This window comes from Martes martes (genome assembly GCF_963455335.1).
Source record: "Martes martes genome assembly, chromosome: 3".
In the NCBI taxonomy this organism is placed as follows: Eukaryota; Metazoa; Chordata; class Mammalia; order Carnivora; family Mustelidae; genus Martes; species Martes martes.
The window spans coordinates 101,270,502-101,284,481 of record NC_137890.1 but is presented as its reverse complement, the minus strand read 5'-3'; the positions used below and the strand labels follow the sequence as shown (position 1 = coordinate 101,284,481).

At 43.5% G+C, this 13,980-nt stretch overlaps 1 protein-coding gene across 1 annotated transcript in view; it reads left to right on the top strand.

Annotated features, from left to right (window-relative positions):
* Nucleotides 1-13,980, top strand: part of TMEM163 (transmembrane protein 163) — a gene marked incomplete at its 5' end in the record, with an annotated part of 224,942 nt that overhangs the window by 127,642 nt on the left and 83,320 nt on the right. Inside the window, 2 exons of the mRNA XM_080798828.1 lie at nucleotides 9,989-10,032; nucleotides 11,425-11,516. Of these exons, the coding sequence (XP_080654954.1) occupies nucleotides 9,989-10,032; nucleotides 11,425-11,516 (136 nt within the window). The remainder of the gene's footprint in view (nucleotides 1-9,988; nucleotides 10,033-11,424; nucleotides 11,517-13,980) is intronic.

The window sequence follows — 13,980 nt, the reverse complement described above, 5'->3', positions numbered from 1 at the left end:
ATTTACCCATGCTACTGTTGAACATTTGGATTGTTTCCAGTTGTAACAGTTATGAAACATGTCCAAATTATGCTGCTCTAAATGGTTTTATAAGTGTCTTCTTATATTCGTATGTATGCATTTCTTTGGGGTATGTAACTAGGAGTGGAATGGCTGGGTTATAGAATATGATAATTCTTTTATAGATATTGGCAACCAGTTTTCTAAAGCTATTTACACTTCCACTGGCAGTTTTTAAGAGTTGAAATACATCCTTAGTAACGTTTGAAATGGTCAGCCTTTTTTCTTGTACAGTGGTATCTCTTTGTGATTTTCATTTTATTTTCCCTGGTTGTTAATGAAGTTGACCATATTTTCATGTTTCTGGGTCATTTGTGTATCATTTTTCACAAGAAGCTTGTTAACACTTTGCCCATTTTCCTTTTGGGTTGTTTTCTTCTTATTGATTTGGAAGACTTCTTTATATATTCTGCATACAGTCCACTGGTAGTTATTAGTATTGTAAATATCCTTCCTCTCCATGGCTTGCTGTTTTGCTCTTTCAGTGGGGTCTTTTAATGTAGTTTAATTTACTGATCTTCCCCTTTATGATTAATACTTTTATGTCCTGTTTAAGAAATCTTTTTCTTTCCCCAAGATTATGAAGATACTCTCCCGTATAATATTTCGGGTATCTACTGGGTTATTTTGTACTTATCATATGTACCTGCAGCTCATCCCCAGTTGTTTTTTTGTGTGTGGTATGAGGTAGAGTCAATGTCGCAGTACCGTTTATTGAAAAAACCTTTCCCCCAGTGTTCTTCAGGTGTGCCTTTGCTAGACATCAAGTGACCATCTGTGTGTGGATCTGATTTTGTTCTGTGGTCTTTTTGTTTGTCCTTAGGCCAGTACTATTCTGTCTCAGTTACTGAAACTCTGAAATAAATCTTGATATCTGGTGGTGACTGTCTTCCAGGGTTTTTTGGGGGTTTTTGTTCAGTATTAGCTACTCTTGACTCTTCACATTCCACTTAAACTCAAGAATAATCTTATTCTCTCACAAAAAACCTGCTAGAATTTTGGTTGCTAATATCAACTCTTTTCACCCATGAACATTGTATATCCCTCCATATGTTTGGTCTTCTTTAATTTCTCTCAACAATGTTTTATTGTGTTTCTAGGTAGAGGTCTTACACATTTTTCATTCATTTATTTCTAGGTATTTGATCCTTTCTGTTCAAAACGGTATCTTGTTAAAATTGCATTTTCTCACTGTTGGTGGCCACTCTAGAAATAACTGGTACTTGGGTAATGACTTCATGCCTGGTGGTCCTGTGTTTGCTGACTGCACATCTTAAGTTCTCTTTGGTTCTCTGCTTCTGTCTGCCAGTTTGCCAGTACCCCACTGGTACTGGTACCCCACTGTTCAAAAATCAGGGCTTTAGGGAGACATGGGGGCCTGAAAAAAAAAAAAAGCGTGCAGCTTTAATTTGATTATCTTTCCTCAGGGCACTTTACCTCTGATCTCAATAGTCTACCTCAGTGAGCACCTCGCTTCCTTTTGAGCAAGAGAAAATGGCATGGTTGGCCGGGCAAGCTCTGCTCTTCTTGTTGAAAATGCCATTGATTTTCCCGCTGCCTGACTCTTAAACCTGTGGCTGTCTGAGCACTTCCTTGGTTTCACCTCTCTTGCTCTCTAGTGTGTGGATTCTGAGGAAAGAGTTCAGGTGTGGGTGCTGCTACTCCCAAACTTGTTATGCCTAAAAAGGGTAATTGTGATGACGTCATCAAGAGATGATAGCATCAAATTGTGGAGCCCTCTGAGCACTCTGCCTAAGATCTGATTCACGTGTGTTATCAGCTCTCAACATCTTCTTCAGTGTAAGGTAAATTTTAGTGTACTTGTAGATTTTCTTTATAAAATAAGGGGTTTGAGGTTGACCATTTGCTAGTTTCTTTGATCATTATATTCTTTCTCTAGTGTCCCACGCTTCTCATTGCTTTGGTGGGTTTTATAGAGGAGAGCGGTAGGAAGGGAGGGGAGAAAATGTCTTTATTCTACCATGTTTGGCTTTTATTCTTCAAGTAATAATGCTGATGGTCTTCTAATGACTTTGATTCAGCTCCATTGAGTAAATATTTATTCAGCACCATTTCTTTAAACCCAGTCTTTGAAGTCTTATTCATTATATTCCTTTTCCTCATGATGTTCTATTTTTTAAAAAGTTCCTTTAGCAACTCTTTAAGCCAAAGAGGTCCATTGTGTGGTATCCGATGAAGGGCTGTCTTAGCGATCTGACAAAGGATGACCTTAGGGGGCAACGTTCACACCATTGCCAGCTCTCATTACCCAGAATGTTAGCTTTTGATTCTGGCATGAATTATTCATTGCATGTTCAATAAAAATCAGACACTACTGTTAGGTTTAGAGATTGCTCAAGCATTTATTGCTCAGTAAGAAATTACTGAGCATCAACTATGTTCTGGTGCTTTCACAGGCCCTGGTAATAGAGAGTTGAATACAGTATACCCCTGACTTAAGGTTTTCATAAGCTGGCTGGGGAAGACAAGGATCATTTCTGGATGGTGCAAGGTGAGGGCAGTAGGGATGGGGGTTTGGGGTGGCAGAGGAGAGGTACTGAGCCAAGTTAGAAAGAATGGGCTGAAAGTGAGCATTCAGGCTTACAGTTCCCAGCTACCACACTCAGAACAGAAGGCTAGAGAAGACAAACTGAGGGTTCTGTGTTATGAAAATTGCCCCATCTCTGTTTTCCAGTGAACGAATGCTTTATTTACTAGGCAAAAATAGTGTTCTGTGGTTAAGGGATAGTTAGGGATATCAGAGGCAAATTTCATCAAATTGTTGAGCAAGTAACCGTGGTACCCCCAGCTCAACACGGTAGTATGTGGCATGTAACAGATGGTCAACAAACATTTGTCGCCTGAAAGCTCAGGCTGCTCATGTTGGTCTGGACAGAGTGGGTTGTAGGATAGGAGCTGGGTATAGTCTGAGGCTGCCCAGCCACACCTGCTGCCTACAGGAAATAAACTACTTTCTTGAGAGCTGTTCTGGTATCACAGGGAACCACAGCACAGGGAGGAGTAAAATTATCTTTGATGGAAGATATGTAATGGACATTCAGCAGGAACCATGCTCCTCCTGTGAACTCTGGGCAGTGAGGTCTTTAGAGTCAGTGTACCAACGAGTGAGGGTAGATCTTTTAACCTGACTGAAGATAGTCCATAAACATTCATAATAGTTGGGTAGTCAGGGCTGGGGTCTTGGCGAGGGTTTGCTTCCCTGCAGGGTGGAGGAGCCTGGGAGGGTTGGTGGGCAGCCTCTTTAGCCTGCCTGGGACTAACTAATGGCTCTTGGTTCTGTAGAAACTCTCCAAGAATGATACAGGTTTTGAGAACCTGGCCCATGTTAAACTAATTGTAATTTGCTGAGAGCCAGACCTCAGAGTTGAAAACACTGGAGGCTACCGTCCATGCAGCACAGTGACTGACAGGCATTTTGCTGAGAACTGCAGATACGGAGATGAAGCTACTGTCCTTTCCCTTTCTGCTGCTCATGGGCTGCATCCAAAGTCCCAAACTCAAGCCTACTGGGTCAGCTAGAGCCCAGACGTGAGGGAGGCCAGCTGGGGCCGATGCTGCAGGAGAGGCAGGGGGCCAATGGGGCATGCTCGGCCAGAAGCAGCACCGGCCCCGCTGGGAGGAAGGGACGGCTCCACGCCAGCCGATCTCAGCTTTTCCAGAGATGCCAAACCCCCAGGTGTACTTCTTCTTTGTTTTAATTTGTGAAGTCTCCTGATTTAAAAATGGTGGTCGCCAATTCTGATATTAGAATAGCACTGTGTAGGCCAAACAAAAACTTGGAAATTTTATCCTCAGGTGGCCCTTTTGCAAATTCTGGTCTAGACCAATAAAATGCGAAGTCCGGTCGCTGTGCTGCAGCGGAGCTTGAGGAGTCTAATGGCCGAAGCCGTTTTGATTTCTTTTTCAAACTGCTTCTCCTTTTTTTCCTGCAGTGATGACTGAATCCAGTCAGCGTCCTAGCCCAGATTATTGAAGTATAATCTATTTGAGTGGGAGAGAGTCTAGAATTTACTGGATGTTCTGTTGAAGCGAGTTGAACACAAAGCAGCTAATTTTGACCCCTCTTAGCTCCGCCTCTTCTATCTAGGCTGCCGCAAGCCTGAGGGAGATGGTGACGGAAAGAAGGCTTCTCAAGTTGGGTTAGTGACCCGGCTGTGGGTGAGGCGGTTGCCAGGCGTCTGACTGACAGAGGTGGTCTAATTAGAGTGGGATTGATTGATTAACGGAGCTTTACTGGCCACATAATTTAGCATCTTGGAGGTGTTATAGGGCCTGGGGTATTGCTAAAGAGTGCTAAGGCTCGAGATAATTATTGCCTTACTTAGGAGAGAATGACAGATGGGACCTCATTGTTGCTGTAAATCTCGCCTGCAATTGAAATGGCATTCTTTGTTTGACGTTGTCGAGGGCCCGGGGCGCCGGGTGACCATGGTCGCCTTGCTGGCTCTCCCCCATTCTGTGCATTTCCAGGGCCCTTCAGACCTCCCCAACCCTCCCTCAAAGCTTGCTGCTTATTCAGCTGCGTGATTTGCATTCGGCTTTGTCCTGACAATCGGTTGCCTGGGTCCACTTCATTCTCCAGCTGTCTTTCTGTTTGAATTTCAGTTTCCAGCTGATGGGCTTTCTGGCCTGAGTCTGACTTGAAGAAGGTCTGGTCTTGAACCGGACCTGTATAAATATTTATTTAAGACTTCTGTTGTGTGTGTGCTTCTGGGACCGTCGCTGTTACTACTCCCTTGACACGTAAATGAAAGTAGAGTGTAGGACAAGCAAAAACCTGGGAGGCGGGAGGGCCCTTACACAGGGAGGGACATTTTGCTTCTGTGCCACCCCCTGGCTTGCCTGGCCTTCCTGTGTGCTGCTGTGGCATTAGTGACCCACTCGTGGAGGTGACCTGGCTCAGAGAGCTGGATTTCAGAAACTGAGCCATAATAAAGACACGGAGGATGGTGTGCGCTCCTGTTAACCAGCAGCACTGCAGCCTACACCCTGAAGGGTGTCCTAAATCTGATTTCCGCTATTCTGTTTGAGATCTCTGGCTATGTTGTGAGGAGTTGGTTAATTTTTTTTTTTGCCCAAATAAAATGGAATTCTTTTTTCTGGTTTGAATGGTCATGTATCGTGGTTGTAGGAAATGTGGAAAATACACAAAAACTAGAAATAAATTCTCTCAAATATCCCTGCCCACCACAGATTGACTACTATTACCATTTGAGTTTTTTTTTTTTTCAAGTTGTTTATAATGCATTTTAAAAAGATGGTTGTACTGTAAAGCTAGTTATATCACATGTATTCTCTTGTATTTTGCTCTTTTCTACCTCATTTTTTTGCTCAAACAGCAAGGAAATCTATTATGTCACATAACTTTCATCTTACTCCTTTTTGCTTCAGACATAATGGCCTCACACATATCAGGCATTCCATCTCAGGGTCTTTGCATTGACCATTCCCATGATCTGGAAGGTTTTTCCTCTAGGTGACTGCATGGCTCACTCCCTCACCTCCTCTGAGTCTTTGCCCAAATGTCACCTACTCAGTGAAACCTCCACTGACCTCCCCATGAAGTTCACACCTATGCTAGCCAGAATCCCTTCTGACCCAGTCCCCTCCTTTTCCATGGCACCCAGTTCTGATGGTGCTAATCATACTACCTGTGTGTTTATCACTATCATTATTCTAATTCACGAGCTTGCATAAGCACTGACTAAACATACTTTTGGTCAACACTTTGAAATACTTTATGTAGAGCTTATTTTTTTAATGGACTGGACTTCAATCATCACCCTACTGCTGGACATGTAACTTGCATTCAGTGCTTTGCCAATTTAAATTACGTAAACCGTCTATGAACCTTTTGTGTATAAAGCGTTTTTCCATTTCTTAAGCATTGAAAGATTTTTGGACATGGGATTACTTTTTCGACAAGGTAAATTGTATTAAGACTCATGGCTGCAAGTGATATGAACTCAACTCAAACTGTCTTGAGCAAAGTAAAGGAAATTATTGGTTGATGTATTTGAAAAATACAGGGGTCAGGGCGCCTGGGTGGCTCAGTGGGTTAAAGCCTCTGCCTTCAGCTCAGGTCACGGTCTCAGGGTCCTGGGATCGAGCCCCACATCGGCAGGGAGACTGCTTCCTCCTCTCTCTCTGCCTCTCTGCCTACTTGTGATCTCTGTTAAATAAATAAATAAAATATTAAAAAAAAAAAAAGAAAAATACAGGGGTAGGCTGCAGGTAGGCCTGGTTCCAGAGGTTCGGTCCACGTTATCATTGGTCTGATTTGTGTCTCTCATCCTCATCTATGCTTTCCTCTGTGCTGGTTTCATTGTGAGGCAGCTTCTCCCCATTTAAGGCAAACTGCTACTTGTAGCTCCTGTTTTCATGCTACCAACTGTCCAGTCTCATCTTAGAAAGATGTCCCCTTACCAGTATTTTTAGCAGAAACTCAGGACAGGTTCTCACTGGCTCACATTGAATTGTGGCACCCTTGACTCTTTCACTTAGGCTGTAGGATAAGGATATAGGAGAGTGGGGGTGATGATGTCATCCCACCCAAACCACAACCTCTGAGGGTAGGGGAGGTAGCTCTCTCCAGAGGAGGCTCAGGGTGCTTTTGTTTAAATGGGGGATGGATGCTGGGAAGGCCCCCAAACTGCGATCTTTGTTTTACTTAGGAACATTTTAGGGGCTCTGTGCCTTAGTAGGGGAGGGAAAGAGCCCAAAACACGAAGGCGCCCAGTCCCATAGCCAAAGCATGCATTTTTGTATGTGTGAGGCCAGTTTAATCAGATATCAGTCGGCTGCCACTCTCACTGTGGAAAGGGAGAGGGCCATGAGGAGGGGGATCCCCGGCCTCAGCTCCCTGGGAATGAGGCTCCCATGGCCTGTAATTGCATGCCTCATGGGCTGTTGGTGGACACTGGCTCCTGGAGTCCATGTTTAAAATAGAAGCAGTAGAGAGAAGTTCTTATGGGAGGAGGAAGAGATTTCTTGAAACTTTCTTGAGGGTGCTCTGATAGCTGTGCTCTCCGGATGACTTTGGAGGCTTCTGACAGTTGGGCGCTCCATCCCAGAGCAGTGGTAGCATTTGTCATACAGGCCCTGTACTGCCAGCTGATGGCCATGGAGGCTTCATTTCCTTCAGCTCGATGGCTGTGGCCTTGACCCAGAGCAATCTTGGTAAGAGAGCTCCACTTCATGGCTGCCCCTCTGCAGGTCTCTCCATGCACCTTGACAGCTGCCGGCATAATTCCAAGGTCAAAAGCGTTCTTATCTGTCATCCACTGTGGAATGTGCACCTGCCTTAAAGGCACTGCTAGACTTTTATTGGATGGCTGGTGGCTTTCAGTTACCCTCAGCCAAGTATGTCTATGGCTCAGGAGCCACCTGCCTTGTAGTCCCTCCCTTGGTGGGTCATCCTGGCCCAGGTCTGCTGTTCTCCAAGTGGGAACCGCTCACAAAGGGAAACTATCCAAGCCAAGGCCTCATGGAGGACCCTTCAGTGCACCCTGGATTCCCCATGCAATTTTTGGCATTTTCTTCTTTCCCATCCCATCAAGGAGATTGAATAGAGGCAATTTATAAGTAAATGATACATGTTAGTCCTTCCCTTATGTGAAGGACCCTGGGTTAACCTGGAGTCCTCTTGTTCACATTTTCTTCAGTGCGTGGAGGATAGAACAATATTAATATTCCACTTGTGCTCTAAGCTATTCATCCACTGGGCAGACTTGAATCACTCAAGCAGAACTTCCCATGTAATTCTGAGAGGGTTTGAAATCATAGACACTGACTCCATTTGAGTCAGGGAAATCCACCATTTATGGCCATGTCCTTTGTTGGATTCCAGAGAAAGTTCCCTGTGTTTCTCAGTGTAATGAAGGAGGTATACACCTCTTTGAAATCTGTAGTCCACTGGGAAAATGTCTGGTATTACTGAGTAACTGAGTCAAGATTTTTATTTTATTTTCCTTTTTTAATAATTTGATTAAAGCTTTTTAAAGAAACGGTTTACCTCTTGGAAAGCAGGTGGTTTTCTGGGTTGGTGGGTGGAGTGCTTTCTCAGTTGTGCCCTCCCTTCCATGGTGCCCAGGCAGGACGGGGTAGGGAGAGACAGTGCGGGAGCTCCGGCTTGGGCAGCTCTTGGTTATCTGGTGTATATAATGAGGGTCTGTGCGAGATGTTAATAGGAGTTAAAAATTTTCCACTGTTGATAAAGAAGGAACCCACAAAAAGCACACAGCCAACAGGCTGTAATGTAAAAAAACCCAAATCAATACTAGTTTCTATGAAATTTTATGAAGCTTAATTAAAAAGTTACTGAGTATTTAGTGCAAGTCAGGTCCAGTGTCCTCTAGTTTATCTTGCTGCTCAGGGCAACTCCTCGGAGGGCCTCCTACCTTTTTGGCCATGTCAACATGGCCTGTGAGTTGAGTTCTCTGGGAGGATCCAGTGCCCCTCTGCACCACCACGGTTGTGTTGCCATGAAAGCTGCAGCCCATCACTCTATATCACGGCTTCTGCCCTTCTCCCTCCTCCTGCCGATAAGAGCAACATCAGGGATAACTGGAACAGCTTTTTGCAAGAACCAAAGATGGGCAGGAATTTAATGGATTGCATTTGCCTTACACAACCCGAGGATTGGAGTATAGCTGACTCCCAGGAAGGGCTTGGAGATGTTAAGAAGCCATTGTTTCCCTTGCCCAAGAGTTGTATTTACCCTATGCTTGTCTCTCTGCTCCTCAGTGTTTATAGCAAATGGTGGCCAACTCCACTTCCATGTTCATAGTTTTCAATTCTAACAACATTAATGGACCAATTAGACTCTTGGTCTCAGTTCCTTATTCACAGAAATCAAATAAATATGCTTGGTTCACATTGAGTCATGTGGCCCTGTTAGGGCTGGGGGCAGGGGTCCAAGGCAAAACATGGCTGTCCAGGGCCCATTTGTGGATGTTATGGGTAGGGCAGAGAATGGGTCCTAGAGAAAGGACATGGGGTGAGCTGAGTGGGGTGTCCAAATGCGTACTGACCTCCATGCCCCACACCCACACCTCACTTACTCCACGAGTCAGCCATTGGTCATACCTGTGCCTGGGACAATCAGCTTCAAAGCTTTGCCAACCCATTGGGTAGGATTTCATTCTTTGTTGGAGGGTGGACATATGCTGGATAATATGACTTTTATTTGGAGATCTGCCTTTATTAACTCAAACTGAGAACAGTCTTTGAAGCTGGGCATTGCTTTGGCACAGAACAGAACACAGAATTAGGCAAATGCGCTGCTCAGTTAACTTCCCCAAAGAAGGTAGGTAGATTTTTGAATATGAGGAAACGTTTTAATTATAACTGTTCGATCTATATTTGTAGACATCTCTTGTTTAAGGTCATTTGCTATTGCTTTTCCTAAACCATATCCTTGAGGCCTACCTACACTGAATTTTAAGCTTTGATAGGGAGAGATTTCTCTCAACTGTATTAGCAATGGTGTGTGCATGTAGATACCCCCCAGTAATTACCCTGTGACGGGAACAGTGTGGATGGTCTCACTTTTGCTCTGATAGTTTCATGTGATTCCCAGCTCTCTGTTCCCTGTTGCTAAATTCTTTAAGTCTTAGCAGTCATTTGATTGATAAGTGCTTTGGCATTTTCATTCTGAAGCTGGTGGTGCTTGAGGACACAGTGGGAAGGGAAGCTGTGGCCAGTGGAGTCCACAACCTTTTCATTTCACTCTTTACCTGTTTTAGTTCATAGGTGTTACAAGTACAGTTAATTTTTAACTTAATTCTCTGGGAACTTTCCCAGGGATGTTTAAAAGTCTCTATCAACTGTACTAATATACTCAGAAATGAGAGAAAATATCCATGAGGTCTTAAAATATTCTGAATACTATTTTCTTTCTTTTTAGCTGTCTCCGTTATGAGGTACAGCGCCTCTGCTTTTGGGTTTGCAGTAAGTAACCTGAAATGTACTTTTATGAAGTTTTGCACGTTTTTTCCTGAGCCCATGAATCTCACCCTGGGCTCACCATTCAGAGGGTGGTTAGCAGCTGAGAGCTTAGCATGACAGATAAATCTTTTATGGCAATAGCTTCCATAATAAAATCATAATTTTGTGGAAGTAACAGCAACGATGCTCCACAGGTCTCCAGAACAGATTGGGGGACCTCATTTTCCACACCTGGTTGAGAGATTGTTTGAGGGGGTCTTAGCCTGTTTTTCTCCCTCAAGGTTGTAGGTGTGAAAGTGGGTGCACACTGGATGTAAAGAAGCATTGGCTGGTGTAGGCAGAGGTGTTGGGGGTTAGGACTGGGGCTGCTGGCACTAGACGAGTCAGTCTGTAGCCCCTTGAGGGGTAACCTGACTCCCAAACCTGCTTCCTGATGGGAATTAGTAGGAGAAACTGGGTCTCAGATGTTTTATGGGCTAGGCGTATCGAAAACTTGGGTGAAGTTTCCCCACATTCCTTCCAGAGAGTGCTAGTGCTTGTAGTTTTCCAGACTGAAAGTGTGACGTGGTACAGTGACTCAGCTGGGGAGCTCCAGCATCCTTCTCTGTAGCTTCGGGGTTTCCTGTGCCTGAGGGCATGTGTTCCTGTTCCCAAATCCACTTCTTCCCTTTGCTGTGAGAACTTAAATGTTTTGGAGGTCGTAGATTGTTTTCAGAGTCCTTTGAAAAAGGTACGGACAACCTCTCCAGAAAAATGGGTGTGTGTGTTTGTGCGTGCACACCCCCCCCCACACCCCCACACACCCCTCTTTCCTCCCCTTTCTTCTGTCTCTGTCCCTCACACATTTGCTCATTCATTCAAACGAGCATTGAATTTTGTACACAATTTTGAAGTGTTAGCAGATTTCCCAGAACCCTTGCGGGGCCCCATGCTCAGCCCCGAACCTCAGGTAAAAGCATCCCATTGAGAGCCAGACACAGAAAAGAACCCTTACCCAGAATCTTTTACCTGGGATGTAGGGGGAAATTCTGTGGTGATTTGCCTGCTGGGAGATAGATGTTAGAAGAGTGTCAGTACCCCCTGTATCTCCAGGGTGCTTGGAGCCAGCGCCCAGGGAGCCAAGCCCACTGCAGCATGGAGTGTGCTTTCTCAGTCTGTGGGAGCAGTGTGAAGTGAGGAGGAGCCGTGGTCCTTCCACCAGGCTGGCGTGTCCAGCGGCCTTGGCTGCAGATTCCCAGGACCCACCGTGAGGATGATGAGAGCCTCCATCGTAATGATGTGAAGCCTCTTTGCTCTGAGGTCACTTGCTCAGATTCCAGGCGTCTGTGTCTTGTGTCTTCACAGTCATGCCTTATTAACTCTGGAAAACACTAATGCCGTGTCTCCTTCTCCTAGTTTGATGCCATCCTCGACGTCCTGTCCTCGGCGATTGTCCTGTGGCGTTACAGCAATGCTGCCGCTGTACACTCTGCCCACAGGGAGTACATGTAAGTGGATTTTTCTCTTCTTCCAGGCTGCGGAACCCTTGCAAAGGAAGGCCACATCATTAGGCTGTCAGCATAGCTCCCCTTGCAGCTTTGGACCCAGGGGTGAGAATGAGGACCCAGATTGCCTTTGAGAGTGCCTGCTGTGGTACCAGCCATATGGTAGACCCCTTTTGGGATGGTTGGAGAGATGGGGTATCCTTTTATAATTCACCCTGTTCTCTGCTCTTGAGTCAGGAGGGAATGTTTGTATGCTCATCTGTCTATGCTCTTCTGTCCATCTGTCCTTTGATCTGTCCATGTTTCAATTCATCTATCCTTCCATCCTGGTTTTTTGTGTGTTTCTGGAATCTTTGTTCTCTTGTGTTCTCATGCTTTTTTTCTTTCTTTCTAAATAAGTTGAGTTTTCCACTGTAATTTCTGGAAGACATCTTGAGGGTATTCTAAAGTACCGTGCTTGTCTTCCATTCCTCTCTCTATTAGAGGACACGGCTTGTCCCAGTCTCTACAATCTGTCGGTGATGATCTTGTCTTTGAGGAATTTGGGTTTGTGACCATAAAACGTGTCTTTCCCAACTTCCATCTTCTTTATTTCATTTGTAACCTCCAGGCTGATAATAGCACAGGTTCCAGAATCAGATTTCTTGGCTTTGAATCTTAGCTGTACTACTTGCTAGCTCTGTGACTATAGAAAGCTGCTAAGTGCTCTATGCCCTGTTTCCTCATCTGGAAAAGCAGGAAAACAACACCTCCTTCCTAGGGTTATTATATACATTATATATGCTCAATATGTAATGCAGTATATATATGTTATATATATTAGAACAATATATACACACATAACTTATAGCAGTGTTTGGCATGCACTTCAGGAAACCTTAGCTGCCATCATTATTAATTATTGAGGGGGCTCCCCTGAGATAGAGCCACCACTGGCCATTAAGGGAAGTGTTTGATCCCACCTCTGTGAGTTGAATACAAATGAGTAAATTCTCCCCTGCTGCGTTTCTGGTGGTGCCCAGACAGAAGGTAGTGTTGATGGGAATGCCGTGTCATATTTAAATGTATAAATGTTGAGATACAAATGTTAGGTGCTAGAGGACTCAGATAGGAATATATTTGGGGTTGCATGTACCAAACAGAAAGCTTTTGGATGGTAATGCTGTAACTGATTCACAAATGAGAACAAATTTTATTTCACTGTTGGCTTTAGGTAGAGCACAGAAACTTCTTTGAAATGTTAGGTATTTATTTTAATATGCATTAGCTCTTTTAACAAATATGGAGGATCAAATCTGTGATATCACAGATGCTATTGTTTAGGGTAAGGTTAATTTTTTTTTAAAGTGAGTCAATTGATGGCTGAAAACTTAAGAAAACCATTCTAGTAAGTTGATTTTATAAAATTTAAAATGATGATATAATGATGAATGTTGAATTAATACTAGTCTAGTTAAAGGAGTAGCTAATACAAAAAACCAGGTTGTTGGTGGCTAATTATTTGAGGAATACAGTGAGAACAACCCAGGGATAGGCTCACATTTCAAAAGGTAGTCCTTTTCCCATCAGAAGAACATAGATTCTTTGGTTTACTAGCTGCACTGTCCAGTATGGTAGTAGCTGGGGACATTTCAGCACTTATGGGTAGCTGGTCTGAACTAAGAGGTGTAGTAAGTGTAAAATACAACATTCCAAAGACTTAAAAAAAAAAAAAAAAGGACTGTAGACATTTTAAAAAAAATTTTAAAGATATTGATTACACATTGACAAAAGAATATTTTGGATATGAAGTGCCTCGCTGGCTCAGTTGGTATAGCACACGACTCTGGATCTCAGACTCATGAGTCCAAGTCCCATGTTGGGTGTAGAGATTGCTTAAAAATAAAACCTTAAAGAAATATTTTGGATATATTGGATTAAACTATTATAGTTAATTTTAGTTCTCTTTCCTTTCTCTAATGTGGCTTTTAGAAATTTAAAATTACATATGTGGCTTATATTATAATTCTTTTGGGCCTTGCCCTCAAAAGAGAAAGCTCTTCCCTCTGTCTTTTCTTATTTTAGAATTACTAATCCAGAATGTGATTTGCAGTTCCAGAAGGAATTGAGTTCCGTGTTTCTCAATTTCTCTCTTCTAATGTGCTTTTAAAAATCTGATTTCCTTTGTGCTGAAATGGTTTTCTTACATATTAGTCACAAATCTACAAATTGTTGTGGGTTTTCTATAGAGTTGAGATCTCTGAACATTTGCCAGGTGGCCTGGAGTTTTTTTTCAAGATTAAAAGATTGATGACAAGAAATGTCTTTGGTTTCACTGTTTTTAGCGATCCCAAAACAGGTATCATTAAAAAAAAAAAAAAAAGAAATCTATATTGATGACCAAAAGGCAAAAACTCAGAGGAGTTGCTCCAGTAATTCCCAGATGATGGTTCGCATGATGATGCCAGTGAATTCATTTGGAGAATCT